Source organism: Monodelphis domestica, chromosome 1 (assembly GCF_027887165.1).
Source record: "Monodelphis domestica isolate mMonDom1 chromosome 1, mMonDom1.pri, whole genome shotgun sequence".
NCBI classification, from domain to species: domain Eukaryota; kingdom Metazoa; phylum Chordata; class Mammalia; order Didelphimorphia; family Didelphidae; genus Monodelphis; species Monodelphis domestica.
In genome coordinates, this window is record NC_077227.1 from 235398701 (window position 1) to 235414293 (window position 15593).

Genomic DNA, 15593 nt, shown 5'->3' on the forward strand with positions numbered 1-15593 from the left:
GACAAGGTAGTGTGGGCAAAAATGAAAAGCAGGATTTAACAATAGATCTAACTTGTTCTTTAGTTTAAATTGTAACTGAAAAACTGTGATTATGTCATGTGCTAATACTCAAAGATAAGTAAGTAGTTTGATGTACTCTATAATATTTTATCAGATTAGTTAATAAAAAAGTGTTACATAAATGATTACACATCTATTCCAAATAGCAATTAATAAATTGATGAAACTTTATCTGAATCTTCATGGATCTTGTTTGTCTGGACTCTCTGGACTATGTGGTCCAGGTTGCTTGCAGAAATCTCTGAATATGTCCTTCCATTAAGAAAAAAAATATTTGCAAAACTTACATATTGTAAAATAAATTCTTCTGTCAGGGGATATAAAAATTCCTGAGTTCCTAACCTTTAACCTAAAAATTTAGATATTTCCCTTGTAAATAGCTAATTTATACTTGTGAAATTTAATTGTAGGTCAATCAGAATCTCAGAAATGCAGGAGAAAAGATCTCCTTTTGAAATATACATGCACAGACTAAGCAGCAAATACCAACAAAAGCAAAGCATAACAGATGTGGTTACTTTCTCTTTAAAGGTCAAAAATTTTTACCCATAATCAATAATACTCCAACTCCAATCATTATTATTTTAAAACAAGCTGCTTGCCTGTTCACATAACCTAGCAATTGCTAAAATATTTACCTCATATAAGTGTAAGCTTCTCTCACAAACTTTGCTGCATAGAAGCTTTATTTATGTACACATCACTGTAGTGATGAAAAACTATCCTATCCTATCTTAAAATCTATTTAAAGTTAGTATGACCCTACTTATGATAATATTTTTTAGTGCTTTCTAAGAATCCTCCTCATTGCAGGAGGAGAAGAGAGGGGTGTGACGGGACAGGTATACTCTAAAAAAATAATAAAATCTTCAAGAGTAATATTTTAAAATCATAGGAATTTTGTTTTCAAGAATACATGTGGATTCCCATACATAAAGGTGGATAATGGAATCCTTTTTACAATAACCAGTGAAATTATTTGTAATTAAAAAAAAACTGCTTCTGCTTTTCAGCTCCTTTGTTTACTTAACCCCTGCTGTGAGAAGAAAGAAGGGAGGGGGAACAGGGGCTCTGAGTGAGTCATTAAGTTTGCTTTCTATCAATTCCTGCTTAACAAACAATTTCCTTTGAGGGGTTAATATACTTAACTTTTCAGTAGGTAATCCTTAATTTATATAATGAGTGTATTATGGTTCACACGGAAGTGTTTACAGGAAAGACTGACATGTTGATGTATAAAAAAAAGCAATCTAGATATTTCCCCCCAAAATTTATCCTAACCATCTGAACCATAAAGCTTTAGTTTCTGATATATTCACATTAGTATCTTAAACAATTAATCCAATGATTCATAAATCATTTCATTATTAGTTTAGTTTAACTAACTCTAACATATCAATTGTTATGACTATAAAGAAAGCATGTTCTTTAACCTGAACTTTTCTATAATTCTGAATTCATAGATTAGACTCTGCAGTTTCACAGATTGATTTACATAGCCAAGGTGAATGAGCAGTGCATTGTGCAGTTTCAAGTAAAAAAAACCCTTCTTTTCCTGACTGTTTTTAGGAAAACTCATATTTTTTACTTAACAATAGTATATAGAAAGTATAGCATTTAGATATGCTGACAAATAAACTTTCTAAAATTCTGGGCCTTCTACATTTATATACCATTTTCTTAAAATTCCTCTTACTGTTTAGCCTTAGTTGTAATATATCTTACTAAGATAGCTGATAACCTTTACCTGTTTAAAATGTTTTGCTGTATTAGTCCCTTAATATCAATGTAAAATAATTGTATGCACTTTCTACTCCCTGTATGTGAGGAAGGGGTTAAATTATTTTTGCAAAAGGTTCTAAGGTTGCAGAAGTTTTATCTCAACACTTGGCTTCACTTCCAGTATATTGCTGAGGAGAGAAGTCTCTTTCATTCCTTTTTAATATTTTAAGTTATAATACTTATAAAATTTGCATGTTTTTAAGCCTAAATAATAAATCACTCCCAATGGAAAGTAATTAAAAACTTCACAATTCCCAAATTTAATTTGATTTAAGTCCTTTAACAATGTTTTCTTAATATTCCAATTTACCTTTCAGACATCTGGTCAAGGCAGAATAAAACCTCTAGTCTTGCCTCTTTATAACTCAAAACATTTCTTCATAACTGATTAAATATTTCTTTCATATTCTGAACCACCATTCTTCATACCTTTTTCCATTTACTATTTCTCTCACCTCATCTGGGTCCTCCTCTTTACTATAAATAGAAGAGAGGTGACTACAATTATTTACCTATATTTAATAACCTAATAACGAACCCTATTTGATTTCTGGACTGGTCAAATTTCCTTTGAAAATTGCATTATACACTAACACAATTTGCATAAAAATTTAATTTTCTTCACAGTACAAATTCATACAAATTTTGTATTCACCCAGTATTACATTCTACCAAATTTAAGCTCCTAAAATGCTAATGCTTACATTTAATCACTTATTACTATTTTTAGCAGTACTTGTAATAAAAGAACATTTTATTTAAAATCCAAAATTTAAATCTTAGAGAAAGTTCTCCACAATACACTGCAACCTTTTCTTGACTGAATTTTATAGGTATAGATCTCATGTTTACTAAATAGCCAGTATAGCCTTTTGCCTTTATAAAATAAAAATTCCCTCTTAGGGTCAAGCTGGCTATTAATTACATTCAAATAGTTCTCAAATTTACTGAAATCATTATACCTTATCAGTCCTAATGATAATAAACAATACTCTAGCTACCGGTATAGTGCAGAATTAAATTTAGCTAACATATCACCTTTAACTGATCCGTAATTAACACCATAAAATTACACTGTATCATAGTACATTGTCAGACTCATTAGCAATTTTCCAAAGTTACATATATAAATCTTTAATATTAAAACCAAGTGAATAGTCAAATTATGGGACAAAATTTCCCTATGTGTGTTCCACACTAATCTTTTTCCTTTTCTCTGAGGGCTCTTCCAAGACAAGGAAAAAAGAAAAAAAAACACTCTGTCAAGTTTAGAGGTCAGAATTAATTACCTCCCTCCGTGGAGGACTCAGAGGTATATTTTGTGAATGCCCAATTAAGAAGATACTTAGATAAGACCTATAATGAGACACACATAAAGACACATAAAATAAACATTAAATATAAATTCAGGATCCTGATAACTAATCTAATAATGTGTTAAAAAAATAATTCTTCTTGTGTTTTATCAGTCTAAAAACTTCACCCGAAAAATCCATCTTGCTTTTTTTGTCTCTTTAAAAAGTGAGAAGTGAGGAGAAACTTTGGCTCTTGAGCCTTAAGCATATTAGAAATGATCTCAGCAAAGAGTTGCTTTCAAATAAAATAGAAACAGAGATGGGTGACAAGGGATTGAAAGAGGGACTCCTCTCTACTAGAATTGAGGCGTCGGAGGTTGTGAAGGTGGAGGAATGGAAGGAAGGGGAAGGTTATCCCAAGAGAGGGGGTGGGGAGGGAAGGATAAACTTTATTCCGGATTCTCAGTCGCTTCTGAAAAGGACCTGCTTAGTCTTTTAACTCAGCCTGATAATTAGGTGAAAGAGCTTCAGGCTGGGGCGGGGGGGGGGGGGGGGGGGGGGGGAGGGGGTTCCCAAGCATTGTTGTCTTGTTCCCAATGGGTAACTTGATGAAGTGCTAAAACAAGGTACAACTGGGTGTGGGATGCTCTCTGGGGGAGCAACTATTATATTGGTTTTTTTCTCATTTTCCTCCTTGGATTTATGAGATTGAATTTAGCTTCGATTTCGGGGGACAGAACACTGGATCAAGTGATTCACGAATTAACCCCCAGAGAGAAAAGGTATCTATAGGTACTATGGAAGGTCCTTCTATAGTATAACGCCTTTGTAACAACCTACCTACTCTCTCCCAATTCTCAATATCAAAGAACCTTCTCAAGGAAACCAGGGGCACGCAGAGGATACATGTTGTAAAAATCTCTGTATGCGAGTCTTAGAAACCTTAGCACCCTCGAAGACTTAACATATTAATGACCTCAGCAAAGAGCTACTGGTCATGAGAAACCAATTGTCCCATGTTTTACTTCCAATGTCCTCCCTGATGGGGAGAAATCCCTTACCTGTGATTTTTTCATTCCTTGATGCATGTGATCCGCAATGGTTGAAGGTCACCCAGGTCCCTGTTCCAGGTGCCAAATATAAAGTGCCCACCTGGGGAGCGGGGCAGAACTGAGACCAGACTTTCTCAGGTAAGGGCAAGAGAAAAAAGGAGACCAGAGAGAGTTTGGAGTCAGAAGGACCTCATCTGCTGATGGCAAAATGAGTGTGCTTTAATTCAAACTGGTAACATCTGTTAAAGGCAAGAATCACAGACAGTAAAACAATCCTTGGAGAAACAGCAGTGAGAAGGTGTAGCAGATATGGCTCTGAGGTCACCTGGGTTCATGGAGTAGACAAATCAGTAATAGCATATTACTGCTAGCAATAACATGTTTTATTATGCTAAGCATAAAGAAGGTGAAGGAAGGGGCACTCGGACCTTATCTAGACAGACTCCGAGCTATCTGCCTCTGAGAGGGCACTCAAGTCTTAATCTTAGACAGACTGAGTTCTCTACTTCTGACAATTAAGGAACTACTTGTTGAGTAAAAGTAACTGGAAGTTTAATTTTCCAGTTTATGCTAATTATAGCAGTGAACAACCAGCACTGGGCAGTCATTTTAAGTTCAAAAACACTGGTTAGTTCAGAATCATTCATTTCTAAAAAAGAGTGTTCTGAGCTCAAAGATCTGAGCTTGGTATTCTGGCACCCAGCTTTAGTGAGCATTTGTCTCCTTGTCTTGTGTCTCACTTAAAGTCTGTGATCAGACATATCAGCCATAAGATAAAAGAGCCTAAACAGTGTCTTAATTACCAAACACTTGACTTGCCCAGTGGAGAGAGTCTGTAGACAAAACAACACTATTTTAGCAAATAAACTCTTATATGGAGAAGGATGACAAAAGACTATGAGTACTCCCACCTCATAAAACAGAAACAGCATATAGTAAAACCAATTTAAAGAAAGTTGGCAGGAAGTAGGGAATAATCTTGAGAGCTTTTAAAGATAAGTGGAAAAAGGAAAACAGAAGAACAATGCAAAAGATCTACAGATTTTTTTTAGTTACCAATTTTTTTTTTACCATCAAGGACAATAGAGACAGTATACTAACATCACATTCCCAGATGTCCTTAAGGAGAAGATAAGAGAACAAAGACCAGAAATGTGTCTGGAAGAATTACTAGATCAGTTGTACCTAGAGGATATCCATGCTGGGAGTACCCAGCTGTGAAGATGTGGAGGAATCAATATACAAAGAATCCAAAGAAGAGAAGTATAACATATTGGAGAAACAACCTCATTACTATTATTACTCTTATTAATACTTGAAAAGGTACAGTAACCACTGTTTACTCACCTTGATGCCTACTTTCCTATCTACTTCAGTTCTTATAAAAATTATCTAATACGAACTAGTAAGCTTTCACCATTCTAAAGTAGGCCTCCTCTTTATAATGATGTGATTGGCTGGAAGAGCCAGAGAATATACAGTTGCTCCTATTGTTTGTTGATTATAAAACCACATTTGATTCAGTAGAACAAAATTCTGTTTTCAGGACATCCTTCTAACAAAATGTCTTCCATCCACGCTTAAAAATGATAAAAGGTTCCTGGAAAAACAAACTTCTCACTGAACTTCTGATCATAAACTTTCAGATAAGATATGAGGCAAAGAGATCTGTGCTCATGACAGCTGTTTGCCATTTGGTCCAGAGGACATTGAAATCAGAGTCCTAGTTGAAGAAAGACTAGCTAGGGTTCTGGTATTCCTATTTGTGGATGACATCTTGTTGGTTGTCTTAAGCCATACAACATTGTCCTGCTCCCTGGAGGAGATTGGTAACATTCAAAAAAGTTTGCTTTACCCATTCACAAAGAAAATCCAGATTATAAAGAATAACCATTATCCAGATTATGGATTGGAAGTTAGATGGCCAGTCTATAGTGTTCCTTCATCAATATGTATGTCTTGGACAGACAATAAAAGTGGGTAACAAAGTGGATCTAGGATTAAGCAGAATGATAATAGTATGAATTGCCTTCAGAGAATTTCTGAGCTCATTTGATAACCCTAAACTTCCCCAGGAAACAAAGGCTCATCGTTTCAATAACAACATTCTTTTGGTGTTGTATAACTTGTAAGCCATGCACCACTGCAGGTTCTATGGAATTTAAATTGAGTATCACTAAGAAGGCAATACAGAGACTCCTACAGGTTTGAACAGGACACACCATGTGCCAAAGGACCTTGAAAGAAGGAATATAATACGGGATGTTATCAGGCAAATAAATGTATAGTTAAAATAGCAGATAGAGCAGTCATATATTGAGAATGAGGGATTATAGGTAGCTCAACTTCACCATGCCTCTAGAAACATTTTGGGAAGAGATAGACAAGAGTCATGTAGTTAAATAAGCATTCATGAATTAGTTGTGATTGGCACCATTGTACACAGCTGAGTCAATGAGAGCATAAATCTTGAGTTTTCATTCTTGGTGTTACATTGGCTGCTTTTATTTTGGGATTAATTGGTTTGGAACTTATATTTTATGGTATAGTACTGTATTTAATTTCTAACATTTATATAGTGTTCAGAAGATACAAAGTGCTTCACTTTTATCCTATCATTTGATTAAGTAGCATGATGGTTAAAACACTGGATTTGGAACCAGAAAGAACTGAGTTCAAACCCTATATCAGTCATTTATTGGCTGTATGCCTTGAGACAAGTTCACTTTCTTCACTACAAAATAAGGATAATAGTAGTGTCATCTATCGCAACAGATTTTTGAAAGCATCAGATGTTAAGTAATACATAATTTTATTTGCTGTTGTTATTATTAGCCAATATTCTTTGATGAACAAGTCATGTTAGATTAATCTTTTTTTATGTTTTTGACAAAAAACAATTATAGATACAGTATAGATACAGTATAAGATATGAGGCAAAGGAAAATGCTCTACACTTATTGTACTTATAACATACATTAATTTACTTAAGACACATGTCAGTCTCCCAGTGTCTTCTCCAAGAAGTTGGAGAGATAAAGACTAGGTGCTAACAGAGTTAGGAGAACTTAAGTTAGTTGAATGACCACCTCTAAAAGTGATGGTTATTGTGTAAGTGTTAACTTAGTGGAAATGTAAGTATAACCAAACTTTAAGGGCTTTTTAAAACTCCATTAGTAGGGTTTTGGGTACAGTTATAGATGGCATGTTTTCTAAATTTGCAGATGAAATGAACCTAGGAGGGATAGCTAGTACTTTAGACAGTATATTTACAAAGTTTGCATAGACAGTTCTGCTAAGATGTAGATTAATAGAGGGAAATATTAATCATGATTGTATTCAAAATTTCCTTTTAAGTAAGAGATAGGGAAGTTATGCTTGGATAAATAGTTTATATGAAAAACATCTATGGACTTTAGTGGACTATAACTCAGTCTAATATATAGTATGACATGGAGTACCTCTCAAGCATCCCACTCCAAAAAGGCAGTGTAGTCTTGGGCAATGTTAATAAAAGCATACTATGAGCTGAGCTATGATAACTGAGTACTATCCAGTGGTGGGCCCAGAAGACAACTGATATATTAGCAGGAGCAATAGTAGCTTTGGGAGTGCTTAGTTCAGAGACAGTATTGGGAAAGGATTATAGAAGGCCCTTTGTTGGTACTAGGTGCAGGTGTTCCCAAAATGAAAACTCCCAGAAATATTATAAACAAATTCCAGAGCTCTCTGGTCAAGGAGAAAATATTGCCAGCCAGAAAGTATGTTATGAAACCAGTCAGGATCACTTAAGGTTTAATGGCTTCCATGATAAATGAGCAGATGTTTAGAATATGATATCCTAGAAGGCAAGAGAGTTAGGATTACAACCAAGGATATTCTACCCAGAAAAACTGAGTATAATCATTCAGGGGGGAAAGATGGCTGTATTATGATTCTCTGGAGTCTTTTGTTTTGAATATAAAATTTTCTATTCAGATCCATTCAGATCTAGAATTCTTGGGAGTCTTCTATTTCATTAAATATCCATTTCTCCACTAAATTATTATACTCAGTTTTTCTGGATAGGCTACTCTTAAACATATACATAAATATATACTTGGGTATGTAAAGGTTGAATTTAATGATTGGATAATAATTTTATGAAATTATGTGGTGCCAATATTTCACAATCTAGTGAAGTACTTAATTTAGTGTTAACTCAAGATAGACAATAGAGTAAAGAATTCTCTTTCACAAGTATAAAAGTCTGCCTTACCTACTAGACAAATAGGAAAGGAAGGATATATTAAGGTGGGATGATAAAGGGGAAGATGGATTAAGGGAAACAGTAGTCAGAAGCCAAACAGACTTGAAGAGGGACAGAAAAAAAGAGAAGAATAAACATGAGAAAATAGGATGGAAGGAAATACATAGTAATCATAACTGAATTTGAATGGGCTGAGCTAAACCATAAAATGGACGGGAGTAGCAATCATGATCCCAGACAAAGCAACAGCAAAAATAGACATAATTTTTAAAAATAGCCAGGGAAACTACTATGCTAAAAGGTACCATATACAATTAAGGAATATAAAAAAATTATAGCAGATTTCTCTAATAAAACTTCATTTATCTATCATATAAGGAACTAAATCAAATTTATAACTATGGAAGTGATTCCAGAATTGACAAATGGCCATAGAATAGAAATGGGCAATTTCCAGAAGAAGAAATCAAATCTATCTCTTGTCATAATAAAAAGTGCTCTTAATCAACCTGATTAAAGAAAGGCAAACTGAAACAAAACTCAAAGTAATGCTTCATGTCTATCAGAAATAATAAGTACTGAAGGGGATGAAGGAAAATAGGTCCATTAATGCATTGTTGGTAGAGTTAGTGAACTGATCCAACCATTCTGGAGAACAATCTGAAACTATATCTAAAGTTCCATAAAACAGTGCTTTTGATCCAACAATTCAACTACTCTGTTTATGCCCTAAAGAGATTAAAAGAAAAGGACCTAAATGCACAGAAATATTTAAAGCAGCTCTTTTTATGGTGACACAAAATTGGAAATTGAGACGGTGTTCCTCAGTTGGAGAATGACTGAACAAGTTGTAGCATATAATTGTGATGAAGTACTATTGTGGTATAAGAAATGAGAAAGAAGGTTTCAGAAAAATGTGGTTAGACCTAAATGAATATCTGCAAAACGAAGTGAGAAGAACCTGGAGATCATTGTGCACAGTAACAGCAATGTTGTAATGATGATCAACTGTTAGTGGCTTGGCTACTGTCTTCAATTCAATGATCCAAGTCAATTCCAGAGCACTCAGGATGAAAAAATACCAACTATCTCCACAGAAAGAACTGATGAACTCTGAGGGCAAATTGAAGTCTATTCTTGCTATTTTATTTTTATTTTTTGCAACATGGCTAATATGGAAATACATGATTTCTCATGTATAATTGTTATAGTTTCTTTCTCAGTGGAAGAGAGAGGTGAGAGAAAGACAGAATCTGGATCTAAAAACTTAAAAAGACTGCTAAAATGAATGTATTTTAAAAATACAATTAAGGACATGAAAGTATCGACTGAATGTGTGCTATTTTCTGAAATAGAAGAGAAGATAATGCAGACTTTCATGCTAAAATGAAAGTGTTTTACATATATTAGCATTACAGCCTCATTAGACCCTCTTATGGAAAGAGAATGTGAACTCTATTCGAATGTCAGCCCCTTAAGGACAGGGACTCACATGTTTTCATTTTTTAACCTTAGTACTTGGCACAAAGTAAATTTTCAATCTGTACTTTTTCATTTAAAAAACAAAATAAATGCATGCTGATCAAAATGCGGAAGTTTGTAATTCTATTGTACTCTCTGCGTTAATCAGAGCACGTCTGGAGTATTATGTTCAATTCTGCTTGCCACTTTTGGGAAGGAATATTGCCCTATTTAATACATCCAGAGGAAGATGACTAAAATACTAAAGTAGTCTTGAAACCATGTTCAGGAAGGTTCACTGATCCAGGGTGGCAATGGAGGTGGGGGCTTAGGGGGGTTATTATCCTTGAAAATAGAGGAAAAATGTAGGGGAGATGATATATATTTTTTGATGGTAAGAGATTAAGTGTCTCCTCAGATACATGAAGGTAGCAGTCTTATTCAAGAAAAGTTATAGTTATTTTGCTTGGCTCCAGAGGTCAGGTTAGGAACAGTGGAAAGAAGTTAAAGAAACATTTCTTTTTTTTTTTTTGGAAGATGATAAGATTTAATCAGCAATTAGATTCCAACAATTCCTTCTTTGGCTATGGATGGAATTTTTTATTATGTGTCTCTTGTGGATACCTTGGGAACTTGCTTGGCAGATAATAGTCCTTCACAGTTAGTTGTTCATAATATATTTCTTTCACTATAACTATTGTTCTCCTAATTCTGCTATATTAACTTTGCATTAGTTCATATGAGTCTTTCAGGTTTTTCTGACTTCTTCATGTTTTTTTTGAAAGATATTTCTTTGTATTTAGTCAATTGAGAACATTATTCCATGGTTACAAGAATCATATTCTTTCCCTTCCTCCCCTCCCCCCACCCCTTCCCATAGCCGACACACAATTCCACAGGGAATTGTGTCCACATGTGTCCTTGATCAGAACCTATTTCTATATTGTTGGTGTTTGCACTGAGATGTTCATTTAGAGTCTACCTCCCCAGCCATATCCCCTCGACCCATGTAATCAAGCAATTGTTTTACTTTGGTGTTTCTGCTCCCACAGTTTTTCTTCTAAATGTGGATAGTGTTTAAAGAAACATTTTTACCCAGGGTAAGGGACAATGTCGTATTAGAACGTAAGTTGGAATGGGCCATTTTGGTCCTTGAGGAAGTGAATGACTTTCTTATCATTGGAAATTTGACTTCAAATGAAAGCTTATTAGATGAAGGGGAGGGGGAGAAGCTTGTTAGAGGTATTATGGGAGGGATGAGTTCAGAAGATCTCTCCTAACAAAATTTCTATATTCTATGAGGTTAATTGATTATGCCTTTCTTTTTTTTTGTTAAGGGTAAATTTAGAGTTGAGACTGAATATAAATTTAGTTGGTCGCCAGGGATTTAATTTCTAAATCCCAATGAAGCACTCAAATCAGAATAGAATTTTATAGTGGTTTATTAAGGATCATTAGAAATCAAGGAATAAAGAGGATACAAAACAAAAATCTTGTGACCATGACTGGTTAACCATTTCAACCATCCCTATCTTACCACCATACTTGCTGCATCATTGCAAAGGAAGAGAGAGCATGGGAGGCTTTACTGCCAGTTAAATACCAATTGTGATCTTGCCAACTTGGAGACTCAGGAGAGATTATAGGGAATTCTGGGAAATACCAAGGACTTCTGGGGAATGAAGTCTAGCATTCAAAATCTCCATTTATACACTTTTCTATTCTCAACTCAATATTTGGATTAATGGCCCTCCTCTAGGATCTTTTACCACATTTATTGTTTTCAGTTTTGTCCCACTTTTTATGACCACCGTTAGGATTTTTTGGCAATGATACTGGGGTGATTTGCCATTTCCTTCTCCAGCCAATTGTATATATGAGGAAACTGAGGCAAACAGAGTTAAAATGACTTGTCCAGATCACAGCTAGTAAGTGTGTTAGAACAGATTTGGACCAAGGAAAATGAATCTTCCAGACTTCAGGAACAGCACTCTATTCATTTCTTGACGTACCTGCCCACATTAAATGGTAGTTAGTCTTAAATTGTTTTTGGTGATAAAAGGCTAATTAGTAATGAGTAGCTGGGTGACTCAATGGATTAAGAGCCAGACCTATAGATGGGAGGTCCTAGGTTCAAATATGGCCTCAGACACTTCTTAGCTGTGTGACCTTATCACTTAATCCCCATTGCCTAGCCCTTATCACTCTTCTGCATTAGAACCAATGCATAGTATTAATTCTAAGATGGAAGATAAGGGTTTAAAAATATATATTTTTTAAAAAGCTAGTTAATAGCTAACAGATGTGCCATTGGTCCTTTAAATGGAAATGGAATTGTCCACAGTGACTTGAAGCTATTTATATGTTAATTATAAATGCCAAAGGATATATAAAAATAAGTTAACATATAACGTGAAATTATGAATTGATTTGAATTTATTTTGAGTGTTTTTCTTAATTTACTATGTATATGGAGAGCATTATAATTCCTTGCAAAATTTGACTCTAGTTTTAACTATCATTTATATTTTTTAAATTGTTATAAGATTCAGGTAGTTCTTTCACCCAAATACTATGTGTGTGTGTGTGTGTGTGTGTGTGTAAGAGAGAGAGAGAGAGAGAGAGAGATCAATCAATCAGGATTTATTAAGCATCTCTATATGCCAGACACATAGAGGTAAATGAAAAATGTTATCTAAAACCCTTTTTTCTTTTCTTTTTTGCCTTCAACCTAAACTTTGTTAAATTATAATTTTGTTATTTAGAAATTCAGTGATAAGTATATGTTGTTGAACTATTTAGGCTGGGTACTAATATTTTTACATACTAATAAGGAAAAACAATTTATAAATATATAATAACATTATTTTTTCTTTTCTTTTCTTTTTTTTTTGACAGGACACTTCTGCTTATGGCATTTTAAATAGTACACATATCTGGACCACTTCAATGAAGCCATTTCCCAAGAATGGTTGGGCAGCAATTGGAACACGAGGCTACGAGGCTGGCCAGTTTGATAACTTTTATGTTGATGCTTAAAAGTTAGAATTCCTGAATCTCTCAAATAATAATTCCTCTCTCCACACTTATTTTGAGTTTGGATTCAGTCAATTCCTTTGGGATTTTTTAGACAGGAAAATATTGAAGGAATTTGTATTTTCACACTTGACACTATTGCATATCTTATTGATTTTTAAAACATATTCTAATTTTTAAATTTCATATTTCCCCTTTAATTTCAGAGTATCATATTGCTTCTGTTTCTTAGCACTTTTACCCTTCAGATCTCACAAAGATTTTGTTCCAATGTTGAGGGAATTGAGTTCTTCTATCTGGTTTGCAATTAGTTATGATGTAGTAACTAGTAAAAAGGACTTTAAAGATTTATTAACTATTATTTACCATACTCACATGCAACACATCTCATGGTGAAGAAAAATAATGTCTTAATCAGAGAGTCTTTGTTTCCCAAGGGAGCCTCAAGGGCATCCCAAGGGAGCCTCAAGGGCAGTGTTTTTTAAATTACTCTAGCATTTTCATCCTTACATTGTATATGACAATTTAAAAAATGGTAATGGAAGCAAAGGTGGGACCATTTCTAAAATGCCTTATTAATAAACTACCTCCTAAACTTTCTCCAATCAATAATAAAAAAATGAATGGATAATTTTGGACCTTCATTATGTAATTATTTTCTTTTTGTTGGTTTAGTCAGCTCTTTCTTATCAGTTTTTTTTTAATACCCAAGAAGAATTGCTTAACATTTTTGTTTGCAGAAAGATGGGAAGAATTGTGCCTTGTTTTATCACACAAAATGAAATTGTGGAATAAATTTTTCATTTGTTCATTCATCCCATAATACCTCTAACAAGCTTCTCCCTCTCCCCTTCCTCTAATAAGCTTTCATTTGAAGTAAAATTTCCAATGATAAGAAAGTCTGACTACAATTTAATAACTCTTTAATTCTTCAATCATTTTATACTTAAAGAGTGAAACATATATATATTTAACCCATAGCTTCTGATTTAGTATCAATATTATAAGGTAAAGACTAGGCAATTGGGGTTTAGTTGCTTGTCCAGGGTCACACGGATAGCATATATCTGAGGCCAGATTTGAACCCACTCCTCCTGACTCCAGACCTGGCACTCTATGTACTGTGCTGCTTAGCAGCCCCAACATATGTGCTTTTCTTTTTTTTAACCATCTGTTTTAGAATTGATACTAACTATCAGGTCCAAGTTAGAAGAGCAATAAGGTCTAGACAACTGGGGAAGTCAGTTGTTATCACAAGGCTAGGAAGAGTGAAGTGTCTGAGGCTGGATGTGAACCCAGGACCTCCTGTTTCCAGACCTGGAGCTCTATGCGCTATGCCACAGTCCAATGCCTTTTATATAATACAACTTAGCCCTGTGATGTATGAGGAGTAGGTACTTGGTAAATGTTTGTTCATTTGTTCATTTTATTTACCCACAATAACTAGGTATATAAATGGATGCTGCTAATCAGAGGGATGTGTGTGATTATTCATGAAGGCAAAATTAACTGAACTTTTACTTGGAAACACTTCATTAGCAATTAAGGTGAATGTGAACAATTCAACACACTTTACCTTTATCTGTGTAAACACACATAAATAAGACCTTTTCACTAATTTAGATACTATTTTGTTCAAATTTGTGACATTTTTCTAAAGGTCATCAGAACTACTGACAACTTTCAAGGCTTACTGAGAATCAGAATTTAAATTGGTATCAAGAATTGTCCTTTCTTGGAGAGGAAAGCTCCGTGTTGTTTTAAAGGAATCATAAATAGGCTGTCTGGCAGGTTACTTTGTTCTAGATATGTAGCCTGTTTAAGAGGAAATATTCTACATTCCTGTGATTTTTGTAATGTACGTTTTAAAAATAATATATTTATAACACTGGCAGTAAATGGTGTTGTTTAGTTGTTTTTCAGTCCTGTCTAATTCTTTGTGATCCCATTTGTGGTTTTCCTGCCAAGATACTGGAGAGATTTGCCATTTTCTTCATTAGCTCACTTTACAGATGAGGAAACTGAGGCAAACATGATTAAGGGACTTAGCCAGTGTCACACAGCTAATATGTATCTGAGGCCAGATTTGAACAAAGGAAGATGAATCTTTTGGGCTCCAGGCCTGGTAATCTATCTTTTCTACCACCAGCATGGCTGAAAACAGAATAATGACCTAAGAAGAATTCTATCAAATATCATAATATCTATTTTTTTGTTATAGACCATTAAGTTACACAAGAATACTTGTTTTCTCCCTCCTTATATTTTCCTTCTTTAATGTCCCTCTCCTTTAACTCCTATACCTCCTCTTGTACTTTTCTATGGATCTCTACCTGCACCCATGAGGCTCCCCTGTGTCCTAACAGAATCTAAGCTGTTTGAGAAACCTAGGATTAAAAATAGTAATAGTTGGGCTGGGATTAATACAAAGGGTCAGGGTTATTACTTATTAACATAAAATTGGGTAATTTTTTCTTGAGAAGTGGCTTAGTTTTAGATTGATCAGTCTTAGGGAGGCTTGCCACCTCCAAGGATTACGCTGCCATGTGAACTGTTCTTTTTACCCTTTTCCAAGTAATGGGCTTTGGTGACTCAGGTTTTCAGAGTAGTCATTGTGGAAAAGAGAAATGCAGAATCAAATGCAAGAACTGGTTTTAT

General features: G+C 34.5%; 1 protein-coding gene across 4 annotated transcripts in view; it reads left to right on the top strand.

Moving 5' to 3' along the window:
• The window catches only part of LOC100019857 (galactocerebrosidase), a 159590-nt gene extending 144756 nt beyond the window's left edge, over positions 1 to 14834 (top strand). For 3 of the 4 annotated variants that reach the window (XM_056810583.1, XM_007472680.3, XM_056810585.1), the window contains one exon: positions 12798 to 14834. In XM_056810583.1, coding sequence (XP_056666561.1) covers positions 12798 to 12938 — 141 coding nt within the window. In that variant the 3' untranslated portion in view covers positions 12939 to 14834. The remainder of the gene's footprint in view (positions 1 to 12797) is intronic. The other variant, XR_008914943.1, reaches the window with a different exon arrangement.
• Positions 14835 to 15593: the final 759 nt, after the last annotated feature.